Consider the following 18,315-nt stretch of genomic DNA (forward strand, 5'->3'; position numbering starts at 1 on the left):
GCTGAGGGGTTTCCAGGGTGACTTACCCTCGTGGTTCTCCCCCAGCACCTCACTTCACGTGAAGTGGTCAGTGGGAAAGAGGAAGCTGACCCTGCGTGGAGGGTCCTGATACTCACCCCCAGCCCAAATCTCCACCCTCACAGGGACCTGGGGAGGGCAGGGGAGGAGCCCAATCCCTCCCCTTGTCCCCGTGAGAGGGACAGCATGGTGGGTCAGTGGGAGGCATTGGGTCCATGTCTTGGATTTGCCATTTTTCAGGCAGAGAATTCTTGTTTGAGTGATTTAATTGGGTCTCATTTTCCTCATCCACTGGGCAACTCAGAGAGCTGGTGGGTTTGGGGCACAGCAGACCGGGGTCCATTTCCTTTTATCCTGGATTCTCACAGACAGGAAAGATGGCTGGGAGGAGAAAAGCAGGCGGGCCATGCAGGATCACGGCTCATTCCCTGAGTTTATTGGGGTGACGGGTGCATAATGGTTTCTCAAGGACCAGATGTGGGTTCAGGGGCCAGCCTGCCTGGGCACAAGGGCTGTGGGGTCTTTCCTGAGAAAACCTCCACTCTGACAGGCTGTGAGGACAAACAAGGAAAGCCAGATGCTGGAGGCAGGGACGGCACACCCCCATCCAGGGAGTTGCAGTCTGAGAACCTGACAGGGGACACTCCAAGGACACAGGGAAGGATGGGCAAGGGGACTTCAGCCTAAAGTCTGGGCAAATGCAAAGGCGCAGAGGAGGAAACCACAGGGAGGATTTCAGGGGGAACTGGTACCCGGTCACCATGGGTATTGCTAGGTATTTTTCTCCTGTAATCACCTCCTTTTTCTCCTCAGACTTGGGAAATGATACATCTTGACCAAGAGGCCACTGGGGCAACACCTGGACTGTGACACCAGGTTGCCCAGACGTCCCTCTCTCTCCGTCCTTCTCTAAGGCTGAGTGTGCAACCAGCACATCCGTCCAGGCTGACACCTTGTAAGGTACCATGTCCAAGGCCCCAAGGGTCCTGAGGGCAAACTGATTCCAAGAACCACCACAGTCCTCACAGAAACACGGCCATTCCGTGGGAGACTGGAATAGAATTTGCTTCGAAGTCTTGAGCCCCTCTATTGCTTTGGCCCATTGTGTCTCCCAGTTGGGCTCCTCCACCTCCCACACTCACCACCTCAGCCTAGAGTTTCAGCCAGAGCCCTGGACAGGGAACCATTGAGGTCAAGTCAGAAGGGACGTCCTGAGGCTGTGAGAGCCAAGAGAGGAAGTGCTGTGTCTAGTTGGAGGTCAGAGGAGGCTTCACAAGGTGAAAGATGACAGCAGGCAGAGGGATCAGGTGCAGAGATGGGAGAAGAGCAGAGGCTTTGAGGGGCCTGAGAGGTTGGAGTGGATGTGCCCCCTGACACCTGAGAGTGCAGGGCTGCGACTGAGGAGGATGGGAGGTGGCAAGACTCCAGCCCTGAGCCTGCTGGAGGTGTTGGGCCCCTGAAGGCAGGGGGTGAAATGTTGGAATCAGCAGCTTGGTATACCCCTGGATAATGGCATGGAGAGTGGACTTTGGTATGGGGGGAGACTGGAACCAGAGACGGTGGAGTCTGGAGGATATGGCTACGCTTCAGAGGAGAAGGGGAGGTGGTAGGACAGGGCAGGGGTGACAGGAGGGACAGGGAGTGTCCTCAGAGGAAGGAGGAGCAGGTGTGGGGTCCCAGGCTGTCAGCTCAGGTCTCCTGTGGGGGCTGCCAGCCAACAGCCCCAGACAGCCCCGTGCGGACAACCAGGATGTTCATAGGTGTCTTGACTCAGAGACACAGACCAGTGATGTGTGTCCCTGATAACTGGCATCTGGAGAAGGGATGTGCCCAGGAATGTGTGAGGATGGGGAGGAGAAGCCGCCCGTGTGCACCTGTGCAAGCCCTGTGTACTATGAGGAGGGTCCTGGGAGGGTACCGAGCAGGAGCCACCAAGGAGGTGGGAGGTGACCCAGGAGAGGGACACCAGGGGAAAAGTGGAAGAGAGCTGTTTCACAGGACAGAGAGTCCACAGTCCTGTGATGATAAGGACAATATTTGAGTGTAGCCTCTGGATCCAGGGAAGGCTGGCCATCCTGCAGTGGTTCTGAGTGTGACAGAGGACAAAGAAATGTGGTCAATAGTGTACGTGACCTTTCTTTGGGCTCGGCTGGGAAGGACTAGGGCAACAAGCCAGTTCTTTTGGGATCTACGGATGCGACATTTTTAATCTGAGAAAGGCAGAGAAGACTAGGAGCGGGGACAGATGCAGTCACGCCCCTCACTGGCTGATGGTTAGGTCCAGAGAACAGGATGGTGTGGCCTTGGTGTCTGGGGACAAGCTGGGTGGGAAGGCAAAGATGGAAGTGGGCTGTCATCTGTTCATCATATGTTAACTGTGTACCGACTGGGTGCCAGGCGGTGTGTAGAGCTGGAGGTTGTGTGGTCAATACACTCCTTCAGCTTAATTCTCAGGAGGTCACAGTGAGGAGGCAGAGAGGGTGTAGGACACAGCCTGGTTCCTCCATCTCCTGGAGGACTCAACCCTCTGGAGCAACCCTGCCAATGAAACTCCCCATGGGGCCCAGAAGAGGCCAAGATGTTGTCAGGGAGATGGAGAAACCATTTCTTCACCTTACACAGGAGGCAACCTCACCCACTGCCCAGCAATCCCCTGAGGCAAGAGCGGGGCCTGAGGCAAGTCCAGCTCACACCCTGGCCGGGGGCAGGGATGGGGCAGGTGGGGAAGGCTCCTGCTTGAGCAATTGCATCAGGCCCAGGCTGAGCATAAAGGAGGGTCCTGTGGGCTGGGAGGAGGCAGACTCGGGGACCATGGAGACCCAGAGGGCCAGCCTCTCCCTGGGCCGCTGGCCACTGTGGCTACTGCTGCTGGGACTAGCGGTGCCTTGGGCCAGCGCCCAGGCCCTGAGCTATAGGGAGGCGGTGCTTCGAGCTGTGGATCGCCTCAATGAGCAGTCCTCAGACCCCAATCTCTACCGCCTCTTGGAGCTGGACCTGCCGCCCAAGGCTGTGAGTCGGGGAGGGGCTGGGGAGGGAGGTGTCTCCTGCCAGGCTTGGCCACACTGTCCCTCCCTTTGCTCGTGCTGTACCTCCTGTCAGGAAGGCACCTCTCCCTCTAAGTGGGATCCCACCTCTACAGAAATCCTCCCAGAGCTGGGTCCCCTCCCCTTGTGAGAGCCTTCTGCCTGGCATCTCTGCTGTGGGAACAGAGCCCTGACAGCCCGCTCAGGCTCCAGGGACTCCTGGGGGCTCCAGGGATACGCTGGGGTCACTGGCTCTGGGATGTGACTTCCCTGCTTCCAGTCCCCTGTGCACCCCATTGTCTTCCCACCAGGGAAGGGCTGTGCTCAGCCTTGGGGTTCCAGTGACAAGGTCTTTCCCTGCAGGTGTTCCCTGACTTCCCTCAGCCCCTCCAAGGGGAACTGCCCCTCAGGAGAGCGGGTCTGAGTTCCCCTCCTGCTCCCTGTGAGCCTGGGAGCACAGGACCAGGCTGTGTCCTCCTCCCCTCTGCACCCAGCCCCCAGCCCAGGGCCAGGCACATGTGAGGGGCTGTCAAGGGGGCTGTCCTGCTGGGGGCAGGGACACAGGTCACACAAAGGAGCATGAGCCTGAGCCAGTCTCCCCACTTTGATCCTTGAGCAGGACGAGGACCCAGATGCCCCGAAGCCTGTGAGCTTCACGGTGAAGGAGACCGTGTGTCCCAGGAGGACACAGCAGCCACCGGAACAGTGTGACTTCAAGGAGAATGGGGTGAGGCTGGGGGCTTAAGGTGCTGGTGGGTGCCTCCCAAGACCCGAACAGGAGGCTTGGGGCGGGTTGTGGTTAGCAGCCCCTGGGGTGAGGCTGGTAGCTGGGGGTGCTGGTGGATGCCTCCCAAGAACAGGAACAGGAGGCTCGAAGGTGTGGTGTTATTTGCAGCCCCTGGGGTGAGGCTGGGTGGTTATGGCTCAGGGGTTACAGTGTGACCTGGTGTCTCCCCTTCCAGGTGGTGAAACAGTGTGTGGGGACAGTCACTCTGGACCAGTCCAGGGACCAACAGGACATCACCTGTGATGAGGTGAGTGACCCCTTCCAGGCTGCAGAGGCTGCTGCTGGGTCTGGTTTGTGGAACATCCTTTGGACCAATTCTCCTCTGTGCCATCCCTGTAGCGGCAGGAAAGCCCTCCTCCCCTGGCTCCCCCTCACCCGAGCCCCAGGTCTCCAGGCCGGGCTCTGCAATCCCTTAGAGCAGTGGTTCTCTCATTGGGCTCCCCATACAGGACGTGTCAGAACGGCAAAAATTCTCAGGCCCCACTCTGACGTACTGAATCAGAGTCTAGGTTGGGGCCCAGTAATTTGTCTTGTAAGAGCCCTTGTAAGGGATTCTGTGCTGAAGTTTAAGAGGCACTGAGTAGGGTAATGGGCTTTTAGCCCCTGCTTCTGTCCTGCTTTGCTGGGAAGGGCTTGTGCCCCTGGGAAGCCCCTTGTCATCTCTGGGTCTTGGCTTCCTCCTCTGTGAGTGAGTGTAGGGATTCAACCATGTGCTCCAAAGGTCACACCCAGAGGGTGAACGGGGGCCTCAGGGCTCCTGGGGTGGCACTGGGAGGGGGATCAGCAGGTGAGGACAGGGGGTCTTGGGTTGACCCTGGTTCCGACCCAGAAGAAATCTGTTTCCTCCTGGTTCACAGCTTCAGAGTGTTAGGAGCATTCGCCGGCCACGGCTGCCAAGGCCAAGGGTGCCACGTCCATATATCCCACCAAGGATACCAAGGCCAGTATTGCCGCCACCACGGTTTCCTATTCCAAGGTTTCCGAGAGGACGGTGAATGGTTTGCTGATAACTGTCCCATAAAGGCCGAAGGAAGACTACAGAGGGTTTGCCTGCCCCGGGTCAGGACCTGGACATCAAAAGATAAATTTTTATGAAAAAAATTTCTCCAGGCTTCAATTTTAATTGTGTCACCTGATCCCACACAGAGATGGGTGAGGCAGCTGTTCCTTCCAGGAGGGCAGGGGGAGGCAGCAGGGCCGGGAGGGACAGGACAGGGCTCCATTCTCAAGAACCCCATGCCCTTCACACTCCCCCGCCCTCCTCCTCCTCCACCAAGTAGGGGCTTAAGGAGACCTAGTCTGTGTGCAGTGCTGCTGGGGATGCTGTTCCTGCTGGTATGGAGGTGACAGTCCAGGAGGACCAGGCCTCTTGTTAATCACTCAGGGAGACGCAGTTCACTCTCCTGCTGGTGGGCTCTAAGGTCAGCCTGCAGGTACAATGTGCAGACTGTTCCACTTCCCTCACAATCTGAACTCTGCAAGACTACCCCACCCCCGGCTTTTGCTCTGGGCATTGAGACACATCAGTCTTTCTTCTGCGAGGTCTCAGATTTCAGATGTGGGCTTGTGTTCAGGGATCCAATGGTACCACAATTGGCACCATTAGAAGCAAGCCTCCTGCTCATCGGGGTGAAGGGCTCTGCCTGAGTGAGAGACACACACAGTGACACACAGGCCACATGTCTGTTTGCCTGGGGGTTTCAGACACTGTCCCTGTCCTGCCCACTCCCCACTCTGTAGCTGACCTTTGTTGGGGGGCAGACTGGAATCACGGGGGAGGCGGCAGTCCCGGGAGCAGCCTCAACCAACCATCGCTGGGACATTTCCCTCATTGGTGGAAACGTGTCTTCTGTTCCTCACTCCTTGGGGGGCCCACTCCCAGATGTGTCCCCCCTCCCTGAGGTCCCCAGCTGGGTGGAGCCCCTGTCCCCACTTCAGTGACCTGTCTATTGACTTGTCCTCTTCTGATGTCGATTCTGCCCGGTCTCACTTCCCTATTTTTCTGCTGGTGCTTCGAAGGAATCGCCTCCCAGAGCACCTGCTTCCTCTTGAATGCTGGCCTGAGCTCTGCTCCTGGGCCGACCTGCACCAACACACAGAGCCCCGTGTGTCAGAGGGACAGCGGGCGGGACCGCGCAGAGCACGTGCTCTGTAATCTGTCAGGCTCGTCTGTTCTTGGGGAGCAGGTGGGGCTGATTTCAGGCAGGTTAGAGGAACCCATGCTTCTCACTCTACGTCACCCCAGGTTGAGGCAGGAAACCTCACAGAGGAAACCCAGGGACTGTGTCGTGTCTCTGCCACAGCATACAAGACTGCAAGAGCTACTTGTTAAAATTTCAGGATTTTCTGAGATGGTCATTAAACTCTTGGTCGCTTGAAAGCAGACTTGGTGGAAGAATTTACAGCATGGAAATCAGCAAATGCTACACGTCAGGCCCATCACAGCTGGTCCATCACTGTCCAACCTGAGAGAGGGCTCACTCATCAGGATGATATGGGCTGTGCTGATGTCATCTGTTTGCAGTTGTCTCCCAGGATTGCTGATCCTGCTTCAGGAGGGTGGGACAAGGATGCTGATGGCTCTCAGGTGCCATATTCCACGGCTTCAAGGCCTCCCCAAGAGAAGCCTGGGGGTTTTGTCCTCTCTGCCCCCATTCTGTGGCTGGTGACTGACTATGAGGGGACATCAGAGCCCAGCCCCTGCCACAGTCACTCCTAAAGCAGGGGTGCAATTCTGGTTCCTGGGCTTTTCTAGGTGAGGCTGAAGCTGGGCTCACAGGGAGCATCTCTGTGCTCAGCTCCTTCCTCTGCACAACCCTGCTCTCCTCCCCCTCCTGCTGACCACACCCCTCAATTAATCACATGACTCTGAATTCCCAGCTCAGGCCCTGCTTCTAGAGAAGCGGCCTAGGATGGCGGTGGAGCTGTGTGGAGCCCGGCCAGCTCATCCCAGGTGGCTCGGGTGTGGGGCCTGACGTGGAGCTGAGAGAGAGGAGAGGCAGAGGTGTGCAGGGTAGGGGTGCGGGAGAGGGGTTGGGGCGGGGCAGCGCTGGCAGCCAAGGGGCCCTGAGGAGTTTACAAAGTGCTCAGAGTAGGACAGGAGGCCGAGAGCCCGGGGCGATGACTCCTAGTGGTTTCCCGGTGTTTGTGCAGATGTGGAGGCCACGGACCTCAGTGGGGGCAGCCTCAGAGATTTGGGGGCACAGAAGTCCCATGCAGTGAGGGGAGGAGAACCAAGAGGTAAGGAAGAGGGGAGGCCTTGAATGGGGACACACAGGGGCTTCTCCTTCCCCCAGACCCCCTCTGTGCGAGGGAGGGACACTGGGCTGTTATCAGGCAAGGTCCTTGTTGATGTGGCCCTTGACCCCCATTTCTGAGGTCTCCAGAGTCATTTTCGGGGCCCCTATATGTGACAGGGCACTTCACATTGTCATGAATAGGGCAGAGAAAGAGAATTCTGAGGAGTATGGACATCTGAAAGCCATTGCTCCTCTGCCTGTGTGGCCCTAGGCAGAAGAAGAGATCTTTCTGGGCCTTTGTCTATCTGTAATTGGGACCCACATAGCCTAATTTGAGAGGATGGTCAATGGCTTAGCTCGAGAAACAAGGTCGAGTACCACATAGGGGCTGAATCTGAGGCGGAGGCTGATGGAGTCTAGGAGACCATAGTTAGTCTGGGTCCATCTCACGGCACAGATCTGGCTCGTGTGTTGGAGCAGGGACCCAGAGAGACACTTGGAATCCCCATCAGAGCAGCAGGAGGGAAATACATGTCATTCTGTCCTGAGCGAGCAGAATTGGCCCGTCTGCACGAGCCTTTAGCGTCTGGTCCTTACTAGTCAGCAGCTGACACAGTGGGGGGCCTCCAGGCTTGCTCTGCTCCGACTGAGGGATGCCCGTGCCAGTCACATCCCGAGTCCTGTTCCCCAGCCCCATGGACTCTCTAGCTTCAGCCCGAGAGTGGGGGTTCCTTGTGTCCCATTCGCACCCCGTGTTCTCCTGTGTGTCACTCTGCCCCTGTGCCTACCCAGCCAGAGCAGGGAAGGATGCTGACAGGGGAGACAGGAGTACACTGGGACTTTCAGGGCCCTGGCACTTCTATCTTCCTGGGCCTCTTCATTCACAGAATACTCTTAAAACTTGTATTATACAACTGCATTCATATAAACATGAATATAACCCAAGCTGCTTTTCATCTTATGTATTCATCAATATGTCAGTGTTTTCATCCGTGATTTTAAACAATTAAAAGTAAAACTTTCTGTGGATCCCTAGATGTCTCAGGGGCTAGGAACGCTGCCTAGTGTGCTGACCGATAAGTGGGTCCTGGCAGGTGACGATCCTGTAGGCGCCCAGACACGCCTGCAGACACTAAATGCCTTCTGCTGTCTTTTCCAGGATGACTTAACCTCGTGGTTCTCTTTCAGCTCCTAGTTTCAGCTGAATTGGTCCATGGGAAAGAGGAAGCTGATCCTGAGCGGAGGGTCCTGACCCTCACCCTTGACCCAAATCCCTGCCTTCACAGCACCATGGCTGCCATCGCAGGTCCCTGCAGAGGGCAGGGGGCAGGGGGCAGGGCCTGAATCCTTCCCCTTGTCCCTGTGAAAAGGACAGGTGGTGGGTCATTGAGGGGCATGACTCCATGTCCCCAGTCTGTCATTTCTTGAGTAGGAGGTCCTTGATGGAATGACGTAGCCCATGGGTCTCATTTTCCTCATCAAATGGGCAGTCAGAGCTGGTGGAGATTTCCAAGGTTAGGGGCACAGTTTGGGGTTCTGGTCCAGTTCCATTGCTCTGGAGCCTCTGGAGTCTCACAGACAGGAAGGATGGTTGGGAGGAGAAAAGGAGCCGGGACGTCCAGATCATGGCTAATTTCCTGAGGTTGTTGGCACGACGGGTGCATGAGGGTTTCTCAATGATCAGATGTGGAGTCAGGGGCCAACCAACCTGGGGACAAGGGCAGAGGAGCCTTTCCTGAGAACACGTCTGCTCTGACAGGCTATGAGGACAAACCAGGAAAGTCAGATGCTAGAGGCAGGGACAGCACACCCCCATCCAGGCAGTTGTAGTCTGAGGACCTGACAGGCGACATTCCAAAGACCCAGACTGTCCAAAGTCTGAGCAAACGCAAAGGTGCAGAGGCAGGAAAGCACAGAGAGGATTTCAAGGGGATCTGATACCCGGTCACCGTGGGTTTTGCTAGTTATTTTCTACTGCAATCACCTCCTTTTCTTCCTCCTTCTTGGGAAAAGGATACAGCTTGACCAAGAGGCCACTGGGGCAACACCCGGACTGTGACACCAGGTTGCACAGAAGCCCCTCTCTCCTTCCTTCTCGAAGGGTGAGTGCGAAACCAGCACATCCGACCAGGCTGTTACCTTCTGAGGTGCCCCATTCCGTTGCCCAGAGTCCCCAGGTCACAGGTGGCCATGGCCTATCCCAGGCCTTCAGTCTCAGGGCCATTCCATGGGACACTGGATTAGAATTGGCATCTGGTCTCTGGGATCCTCTAACACATCGGCTCATTCACTTTCCCAGCTGGACCCCCTCCTCCTCCCTCTCTGGCCACTCCATCCTGGTGTCTCAACCTGAGCCCTGGAGAGGGAGTACCTTGGGGACAAGTCAGAAGAGACTTTGTGAGGCTGTGGGAGCTAAGATGGGGAGTTGCTGTTTCTCTGGTTGAAGGTCAGATAAGGCTTCACAAAACGAAAAGTCACGGCAGTCAGAGGGATCAGGTGTAGCGATATGAGAAGAGCAGAGGCTCCGAGGGGCCTGAGAGGTTGGGGTGGACGTGGCGGCCTGACACAGGGTTTTGCAGGTGAGCACCTGAGGACAACCTGATCCAGACCCTGAGCCACTGACTCAAGGCGGGAGGTTTGATGGACCCCTGGACAATGGCAGGGAACACTGGGCTGTGGTGTGGGAAGAGCCTGGAACCAGAAAAGGTGGAGTCTGGAGGTTGTGGCTACACTTCAGAGGAGAGGAGATGGTGGTAGGACAGGGCAGGGGTGACAGTGGGGACAGGGAGGGCCCTCAGAGGAAGGAGCAGGTGGGGTTCCCAGGCTCTCAGCTCAGGGCTCCCGTGAGGGCTCCTAGCCAACAGCCCCAGACAGCCCTGTGCTGACAACCAGGAGTGTTCACAGGAGTGTTGCCTCGGACCCACAGACCAGTGATGTGTGTCCCTGATAACTAGTATCTGAGGAAGGGATGTGCCCAGAATGCATGAGAACTGCTTTGAGAAGCTGTACAGATCACGTGTGCAAGCCCTGCAGTAAAAGTTTTATTAAAAGTTCAGTACTTAGATTAGACAGAGCAGGAGGCACCCGGGAGGCCAGGAAGTGGACCCAGGAAGGTGGTCCCAGGGGAGAATGGGGGAGGGGGCAGTTTCAGTAGACAGAGGGGTCCCTGGCACCTGTGAAGGCAAGGACAAGGCTTCAGCATGCCCTTTGTATCATTCGAAAGCTGTTAAGCAGGCATGGACCTTGAGTTGAAAGAGGACAAATAGTGGGGTCAGAGTGTAGATGAGCCTTCTCTTACTGGCTGTCTGGGTAAGGGGAACAGTGTGCATCTGGAAGGGGCTGGGACAGGACATTTTTAGAGTGAAGAAGGCAAAGGAGAAGAATCCAGAAGAGGGGACAGTGGAGGAGATGCCCTGACTGGCTGAGGGCTGGGTCCGCAGAATAGGACGGTGTGGCCCTGATGTCTGCCTAGGGAGTGGATGGGTGTGAAAGGCACTAGATGGGGGTGGTCCTGCCATCTATTCATCATATGTTAACTGAGTGCCTACTGGGGGCCAGGAGGCCCAGGAGCTGGAGGTTGTGTGGTGAATACACTCTTTCAGCCTGATTCTGAGGAGATCACAGTGAGGAGGCCGAGAGGGTGTAGGACACAGCCATTCCCTCTGTCTCCTGGAGGACTCAACCCTGTGGAGCAACCCTGCCCATGAAACTCCCCATGGGGCCCAGGAGAGGCCGAGATGCTGTCAGGGAGATGGAGGAACCTTTTCTTCACCTTGCACAGGAGGCAGACCTCACCCACTGCCCAGCAATCCCCTGAGGCAAGAGCGGGGCCTGAGGCAAGTCCAGCTCACACCCTGGCCGGGGACAGGGATGGGGCAGGTGGGGAAGGCTCCTGCTTGAGCAATTGCATCAGGCCCAGGCTGAGCATAAAGGAGGGTCCTGTGGGCTGGGAGGAGGCAGACTCGGGGACCATGGAGACCCAGAGGGCCAGCCTCTCCCTGGGCCGCTGGCCACTGTGGCTACTGCTGCTGGGACTAGCGGTGCCTTGGGCCAGCGCCCAGGCCCTGAGCTATAGGGAGGCGGTGCTTCGAGCTGTGGATCGCCTCAATGAGCAGTCCTCAGACCCCAATCTCTACCGCCTCCTGGAGCTGGACCTGCCGCCCAAGGCTGTGAGTCGGGGAGGGGCTGGGGAGGGAGGCGTCTCCCGCCAGGCTTGGCCACACTGTCCCTCCCTTTGCTCGCGCTGTACCTCCTGTCAGGAAGGCACCTCTCCCTCTAGGTGGGATCCCACCTCTAACAGAAATCTTCCCAGAGCTGGGTCCCTTCCCGTCGTGAGAACCTTCTGCCTGGCATCTCTGCTGTGGGAACAGAGCCCTGACAGCCCGCTCAGGCTCCAGGGACTCCTTGGGGCTCCAGGGATACGCCGGGGTCACTGGCTCTGGGATGTGACTTCCCTGCTTCCAATCCCCTGTGCACCCCATTGTCTTCCCACCAGGGAAGGGCTGTGCTCAGCCCGGGTGTTCCAGTTTCAAGGTCTTTCCCTGCAGGTGTCCCCTGACTTCCCTCAGCCTCTCCAAGTAGAGTTGCCCCTCAGGAGAGCGGGTATGAGTTCCATTCCTGCTCCCTGTGTGCCTGGGAGCTCAAGACTAGGCTGTGTCCTCCTCTCCTCTGCACCCAGCTCCCAGCCCAGGGCCAGGCACATGGGACGGGCTGTCAAGGGGGCTGTCCTGCTGGGGGCAGGGACACAGGTCACACAAAGAAGCATGAGCCTGAGCCAGTCTCCCTACTTTGATCCTTGAGCAGGACGAGGACCCAGATGCCCCGAAGCCTGTGAGCTTCACGGTGAAGGAGACCGTATGTCCCAAGAGGACACAGCTGCCTCCGGAGCAGTGTGACTTCAAGGAGAATGGGGTGAGGCTGGGGGCTTCGGGCGCTGGTGGGTGCCTCCCAAGACCCAAACAGGAGCCTTGGGGCAGGTGGTGGTTAGCAGCCCCTGTGGTGAGTCTGGGTGTTTATGGCTCAGGGGTTCCAGTGTGACTTGGAGTCTCCCCTTCCAGGTGGTGAAACAGTGTTTGGGGACAGTCAACCTGTACCAGCTCAGGGACAACTTCGATATAACATGTAATGAGGTGAGTGACCCCTTCTGGGCTGCAGGGGCTACTGATGGAGGTGGTGTGTGAAACAGCCTTTGGACCAATTCCCCGCTGTGCCATCCCTGTAGTGGCAGGAGGGACCTCCTCCCCTGGCTCCCCTTTACCTGAGCCCCAGGTCTCCAGGCCGGGCTCTGCAGTCCCTTAAAGCAGTGGTTCTCTCAGTGGGCTCCCCTCTTGGGAACTAGAGAAAAAGGCTGATTCTCAGGCATGACTCAGACCTACAGAATCATTGTGTGATGTGGAGCCCAGTAATTTCTATTTTAAGAGCCCTTCTGAAGGATTTCTGAGTGTGCTGAAGCTTGAGAGGCAGTGACTAGAGACAGGACCTTTCTGCCCCTGCTCCCGTCCTGCTTTTCTGAGATGGGTTTGTGCCCCTGGGAAGCCCCCTGTCATCTCTGGACCTTGGTCCTCATCTGTCTGTGGGAGTGATGATTCAACCACGTGCTCCAAGTGACACAGACAAGGAGGTCTAATGGTGCCTCAAGTCTCCTTCGGTGTTCCAAGATGGAAGAATTTCAGATGGGGAGGGATCTGGTCTTGTCCCTAAGTCAGTCCTCACAAGAATCCTGTTTCCTTCTGCTTCACAGCTCCAAAGTGTCGGGTTATTTGGCCCGATTCTTGGTATCGTCCGTGCCGGTGTGAAATTGGTTCTAGATAAGTTTGGCAAATAATCGGATAGATTGGTGATAAAATTCGCCCAGGGTAGAGTCCTAATGATCACCTAACTCTGGCTCAGTTGTTCAAACTCTGGAAATAAATTCTTATGAATTTCAAATTCACCTGTCTCTTGTCCTACTCTTACCAGGGGTCCTTAACCCCCATTGCCCTCTTGAGTGTGTGTGTGTGTGTGCGCGCGTGTGTGGTCACTTCCGTGAACACAGAGATGGGTGTGGCAGCTGTTCCTTCCAGGAGGGCAGGGGGAGGCAGCAGGGCCGGGAGGGACAGGACAGGGCTCCATTCTCAGGAACCCCATGCCCTTCACACTCCCCCGCCCTCCTCCTCCTCCACCAAGTAGGGGCTTAAAGAGACCTAGTCTGTGTGCAGTGCTGCTGGGGATGCTGTTCCTGCTGGTATGGAGGTGACAGTCCAGGAGGACCAGGTGGCTTGTTAATCACTCGGGGAGACACAGCTCTGTCTCCTGCTGGTGGGCTCTAAGGTCAGCCTGCAGGTACAATGTCCAGATTGTTCCACTTCCCTCACAATCTGAACACTGAAAGAGCCCATCCTTCCTGGCTTTTGCTCTGGGCATTGAGACACATCAGTCTTTCTCCTGTGGGGTCTCAGATTTCAGATGTGGGCTTGTGTTCAGGGATCCAATGGTACCACAATTGGCACCATTAGAAGCAAGCCTCCTGCTCATCGGGGTGAAGGGCTCTGCCTGAGTGAGAGACACACACAGTGACACACAGGCCACATGTCTGTTTGCCTGGGGGTTTCAGACACTGTCCCTGTCCTGCCCACTCCCCACTCTGTAGCTGACCTTTGTTGGGGGGCAGACTGGAATCACGGGGGAGGCGGCAGTCCCGGGAGCAGCCTCAACCAACCATCGCTGGGACATTTCCCTCATTGGTGGAAACGTCTCTTCTGTTCCTCACTCCTTGGGGGGCCCACTCCCAGATGTGTCCCCCCTCCCTGAGGTCCCCAGCTGGGTGGAGCCCCTGTCCCCACTTCAGTGACCTGTCTATTGACTTGTCCTCTTCTGATGTCGATTCTGCCCGGTCTCACTTCTCTATTTTTCTGCTGGTGCTTCAAAGGAATCGCCTCCCAGAGCACCTGCTTCCTCTTGAATGCTGGCCTGAGCTCTGCTCCTGGGCCAACCTGCACCAACACACAGAGCCCCGTGTGTCAGAGGGACAGCGGGCGGGACCGCTCAGAGCACGTGCTCTGTAATCTGTCAGGCTCGTCTGTTCTTGGGGAGCAGTTGGGGCTGATTTCAGGCAGGTTAGAGGAACCCATGCTTCTCACTCTATGTCACCCCAGGTTGAGGGAGGTTCTACAGAGGAAACTAAGGGAATTACTTCTGTCCGCCGCTGGATACTTCATTGCGACAGGCAGAACAGAGACCGGGGGAGGATCTGAGCCACGTCACTGAGCCCCCCAGCCCCAGACAGGAGCCTGCAGGTGCTGTGGGGTCTGGGGGCCCTGTTGGGGATGGGTGCTGAGGCTCAGGCTTCCGAGGGCAGACCCTAGGAGTGGTCTGGGATTGGCAGTGTGGGGACCGCCTGAGAGGGCTGGAGCGCGGTAAGGGCTGAAACTGGGAGTGTGTGCGAAGGAATCGGTCTGTCATAACCCCCGTTATTAGGTTGCTGCGGAGGGAGGAGCGGAACTCCTCACTCTGCCTGGCCCGCTGGCCCCTGGGAGCTGTGGGAGGGCAGAGTGCTGGGGCAGAGGCGGGGCCCAGGTCTGAGCCCATTCTCAGAATGAGCTAAGTTCAAGGTTGTTGTGTGGGTTTGGCCGCTGCAGCTGTTCAGCCTCCAAGACATCCGTTTACACCTGTGCATGAACAAGGTCCCTGTGCTCAGTGGGCAGAGTTGTGGGCTGTGATGCTTGCCCCGGAAGACAGCCCCCAAAATTTATCTTGTTCACTCTGTCTGTGCCTCCCTAGTGGTTCTAACTGGGGCCACAGGTGTGGACTTTCGCCCTCACTGGCCCTGAAATAGGTAAATGAACGGTGACTGTCCCTGCTGAGCAAGGCATCCCCTGCTTGGAGGTCACGTCCACTGGGGAGAGATTTTCTATGGAGAGGAGGGGAGATGCCCTCCTCTCTCCAGCCCCATCTCACTGAGTTTGGTAACTGCTCTCAGAGCAGCTCTGGGACCCTTCCCATCGCCAAGGCAAAACCTGCTTCTGGGGTTGTCATAGTGACAACACTGTGAAGAGCACCTGGGCCCACGGAGTCCTACACCCATCGTGCCTCCTCCTCCTGCTCCTCCTCCCTCCTCACCCACTTCTTTTTAATTGTAAGCGTTGTTAAGGGACATATCCTCCTTATAAAATATTCAAGCAATCCTAGTACAAATACACTCCTTTTGACAACTTGCTTTCCTGCCTCACGCATCACAATCTCCACATTAGAAACAACCTCCATTCATCAATCGTGTGAGTGTCTGTTCTGATGTTTTTTCTAGACATGTATATACATATAGGCACATAAAGATACCGTGTCTTGCTTTATGGTGACTGATGTTTACATAAATGGAATCAGTTAGTACGTTTATTTTGCAATTGGCCTTTTCCCCTTAAAGATACATCTGGCAACTTTCTAGTTTTAAAACCTTCAATTGAAATATTACAACTACATAAGAAAAACACACCACTGATAAATGGACAGCTTGCTGAGTGCTTGCTATGTGAACGCCAAAGTGTAATCAGCACCCAGAAGTCTCCTCCCCCTTCTACCCTTAACCATGACCCCGACTTTGAACGCCACAGATCAGTGATGCCAGATTTTGAAATGTGTAGAAAATAGAACCATACCGTATATACGCTTTTCAGGTAATTTCTTCATGCAACATGTTTGTGAGAATCCTCCGTGTTATTGTGTGTAATTATCTTCGTTCATATTTTGTTGCTAAGTTGTAGTCCGCTGTATAAATATACCAGAATACGCTTATTCTTTTACTTATGAAGGATATTTGGGTAGTTGCCAGCTCATTTTTTGAAACGGCTGCACTGTAGTCCATATGGTGGACATAGCATTCGCACCAATACGTGTCTCAAGGGTTTCTAGTTCCCCAACTCGGCCCAACAAAGATACAAGGAAGCACCATGGTTTCTTCCTCCCCATGCACGTGAGTGAGGCTCCCGACAAGTGGGACTTCAGGGGGACGCCGACAATGGCCTGTGCTGTGGCAGGCTCTCCATGTGAGCATGTCCTGGGGGTGGCTATGGAGTGGATGGCTGCTGTCCCTCTTTCCCCCAGGAGTCTGGAAGGCTCTGTAGAGACTGGGACTCTGATCCTCATGTCCAAGTTCGTATGGGAGGAGTTTCTCTATGGAGGAGAAGAGGGCCTTCCATGCATGTGTAAGAAATCTCCCATTTTACAAACCAGGAGAAAGAGGTGCAGTTGGTGAAGGTCTGGTTTAAGGTCACGTATGTGCTCCCCAGGTTGGGCAGAAGGCAGGACCAGAGGACAGGTCGCTCAGCCCTGACCCTGGCTCCTTCTCTTGTACCATTTTGAAGTCCAGGGCTTGGGGCTGGGATAAGGAAGTGTCTAAACACAGGTGAGACTGTGCTTTTTCCAGTTGGGGGTTTTAACTGCAGGATGGGATGTCTGCCTCAACCAGACTGGGATGGGAAATAGAGGGGGATGGGAAAGGAGGGAACCCACGTAGGGTGCCAGGCGGTGGAAACACACTCTTACCAGCTCCAGCAGGACCGTCTGCTCCCACCTCTTGGCTGGGGTGTCCTCTGTTGGGTTGGGGGGAACGTTAGGAGAGAACCCAAGGCCTAGCCTGACCATCTCGAGGCACAGCTACTGTGACCTTGGAGACCCTCCCAGTCCTGACCCGGCTCCTTAGACCCCCTTCCCTCTCACCCTGCTCCTCTCGCTGTCTAAGCAAGAACTCAGCCAGGGAATGCAGGAAATGGAGGCAGTGCCCAGATGCGCCTGTCTACAGCTCACCCTCCCGCTCCCCGTGTGGGCTTCTCAGTTGTGTCTGAGACAATGAGAGCTGGGCTCCCACTCATTGCTGCTGCGAGTTCCCACCAGGGCAGAGTTTTCCCAAAGAAGTCACAGCTGATAAGAGGCCAACCAATGATCAGACACATGTCTGCTGGACTCCAGAGTCTAAGGACCCATCGAGCCCTCGGGGGCCGCTTTCTGCCCTGTTGATAATAAGAGATGCTGTTTCTGGACCATCAATCCTGGTCTCTTTGGTCCCAACTTCTTTCCGTGGGTTGACTCCTTTATCAGACCTCATCCTTGATCAGCCACCTGTCCCCATGGAAGGATGGGGAAGGGGACCTCAGTCCTAAGGTTTAGGAAACACAAAGGTGCAGAGGCAGGAAAGCACAGGGAGGATTTCAGGGGGACCTGATACCTGGTCACCGTGGCTATTGCTAGTTATTTTCTCCTGTAATCACCTCCTTTTCCAACTCTGACTTGGGAAAATGATACAGCTTGACCAAGAGGCCACTGGGGCAACACCTGGACTGTGTTACCAGGTTGCACAGAAGCCCCTCTCTCCTTCCTTCTCCATGGCTGAGAGTGCAACCAGGGCCATCTGTCCAGACTATCGCCTTCTGACTTGCCCCAGCCAAACACCGAGAATCCCACAGGTCACCTGAGGCCAATTGGTACCCCAGTCATTCCATGGGAGACTGGATTAGAACTTGTGTCATGGTCTCTGGGCCACTGTAACACATTGGCTCATTCATTCTCCCAGCTGAGCTCCCTTGTCCTCCCACACTGGCCACCTCAGAGCCCTGGAGAAGGGGTCACTTGGGGACAAGTCAGAACAGACTTCCTGAGGCTATGGGAGCCAAGATAGGAGTTGCTGTTTCTCTGGTTGAAGGTCAGACAAGGCTTCACATGGTGGAAGGTCACAGCAAGCAGAGGGATCAGGTGCAGAGTCGGGAGGAAGGGAAAGAGCTCGAGACAGGCCTGAGAGGTCGGGGTGCACGTGGCAGCCTGACCTGAGCATGCAGGGCAGCGAGTGAGGACCGTGGGAAGCATCAAGGTTCAGACCCTGATGCCGGGAGGAGGTGTGTGAGCTGCTGAAGGCAGGGGGTAAAATGGCCAAATCGGCAATTTGATGGAGCCCCCAGACACAATGTGGAAGGAGAATTGATTTCTAGAAGAGCCTGGAACCAGAGACGGTGGAGTCTGGAGGTTGTCACTACACTTCAGAGGAGAGGGGGTGGTGGCAGGACAGGGCAGGGGTGACGGGGGGACAGGGAGGGCCCTCAGAGGAAGAAGGAGCCAGTGGGGGCTCCCAGGCTGCCAGCTCAGGGCTCCCGTGGGGGCTCCCAGCCGACAGCCCCAGACAGCCCTGTGCGGACAGCCAGGGGTGTTCACAGGAGTCTTGACTCAGAGACACAGACCAGTGATGTGTGTCCCTGGTAACTGGTATCTGAGGAAGGGATGTGCCCAG

At 56.1% G+C, this 18,315-nt stretch overlaps 2 protein-coding genes across 3 annotated transcripts; both read left to right on the forward strand.

Moving 5' to 3' along the window:
• Positions 1-2,722: 2,722 nt before the first annotated feature.
• On the forward strand, positions 2,723-4,901 carry LOC135323311 (cathelin-like). Its single transcript, XM_064496133.1, has 4 exons — positions 2,723-3,027; positions 3,661-3,768; positions 4,004-4,075; positions 4,686-4,901. Exons 1-4 carry the CDS (start codon positions 2,830-2,832, stop codon positions 4,821-4,823), a joined length of 516 nt encoding a protein of 171 aa, XP_064352203.1. The 5' UTR covers positions 2,723-2,829; the 3' UTR covers positions 4,824-4,901.
• A 1,827-nt stretch (positions 4,902-6,728) lies between these two features.
• LOC105106592 (antibacterial peptide PMAP-23-like) lies at positions 6,729-12,995 on the forward strand. 2 transcript variants are annotated; one of them, XM_064496575.1, is made up of 7 exons: positions 6,729-6,832; positions 8,256-8,373; positions 9,081-9,169; positions 10,670-11,236; positions 11,871-11,978; positions 12,125-12,196; positions 12,808-12,995. In XM_064496575.1, the coding sequence occupies exons 4-7, from the start codon at positions 10,805-10,807 to the stop codon at positions 12,889-12,891; spliced, it is 696 nt and encodes a 231-aa protein (XP_064352645.1). In that variant the 5' UTR covers positions 6,729-6,832; positions 8,256-8,373; positions 9,081-9,169; positions 10,670-10,804; the 3' UTR covers positions 12,892-12,995. The 2 variants fall into 2 exon arrangements, with proteins under 2 accessions (XP_064352645.1, XP_064352646.1); XM_064496576.1 differs by having other exon boundaries at positions 10,849-11,236.
• Positions 12,996-18,315: the final 5,320 nt, after the last annotated feature.

Source organism: Camelus dromedarius, chromosome 17, assembly GCF_036321535.1.
Source record: "Camelus dromedarius isolate mCamDro1 chromosome 17, mCamDro1.pat, whole genome shotgun sequence".
NCBI classification, from domain to species: Eukaryota; Metazoa; Chordata; class Mammalia; order Artiodactyla; family Camelidae; genus Camelus; species Camelus dromedarius.

Bases quoted from the DNA above. Each gene is read 5' to 3' on its own strand.
- LOC135323311 (XM_064496133.1), top strand. From the start codon at position 2,830: ATGGAGACCCAGAGGGCCAGCCTCTCCCTGGGCCGCTGGCCACTGTGG. The intron at 3,028-3,660 runs GTGAGTCGGGGA...ATCCTTGAGCAG, and splicing joins TGGACCTGCCGCCCAAGGCT to GACGAGGACCCAGATGCCCC. The intron at 4,076-4,685 runs GTGAGTGACCCC...CCTGGTTCACAG, and splicing joins AGGACATCACCTGTGATGAG to CTTCAGAGTGTTAGGAGCAT.
- LOC105106592 (XM_064496575.1), top strand. From the start codon at position 10,805: ATGCTGTCAGGGAGATGGAGGAACCTTTTCTTCACCTTGCACAGGAGG. The intron at 11,979-12,124 runs GTGAGGCTGGGG...CTCCCCTTCCAG, and splicing joins GTGACTTCAAGGAGAATGGG to GTGGTGAAACAGTGTTTGGG. The intron at 12,197-12,807 runs GTGAGTGACCCC...TCTGCTTCACAG, and splicing joins TCGATATAACATGTAATGAG to CTCCAAAGTGTCGGGTTATT.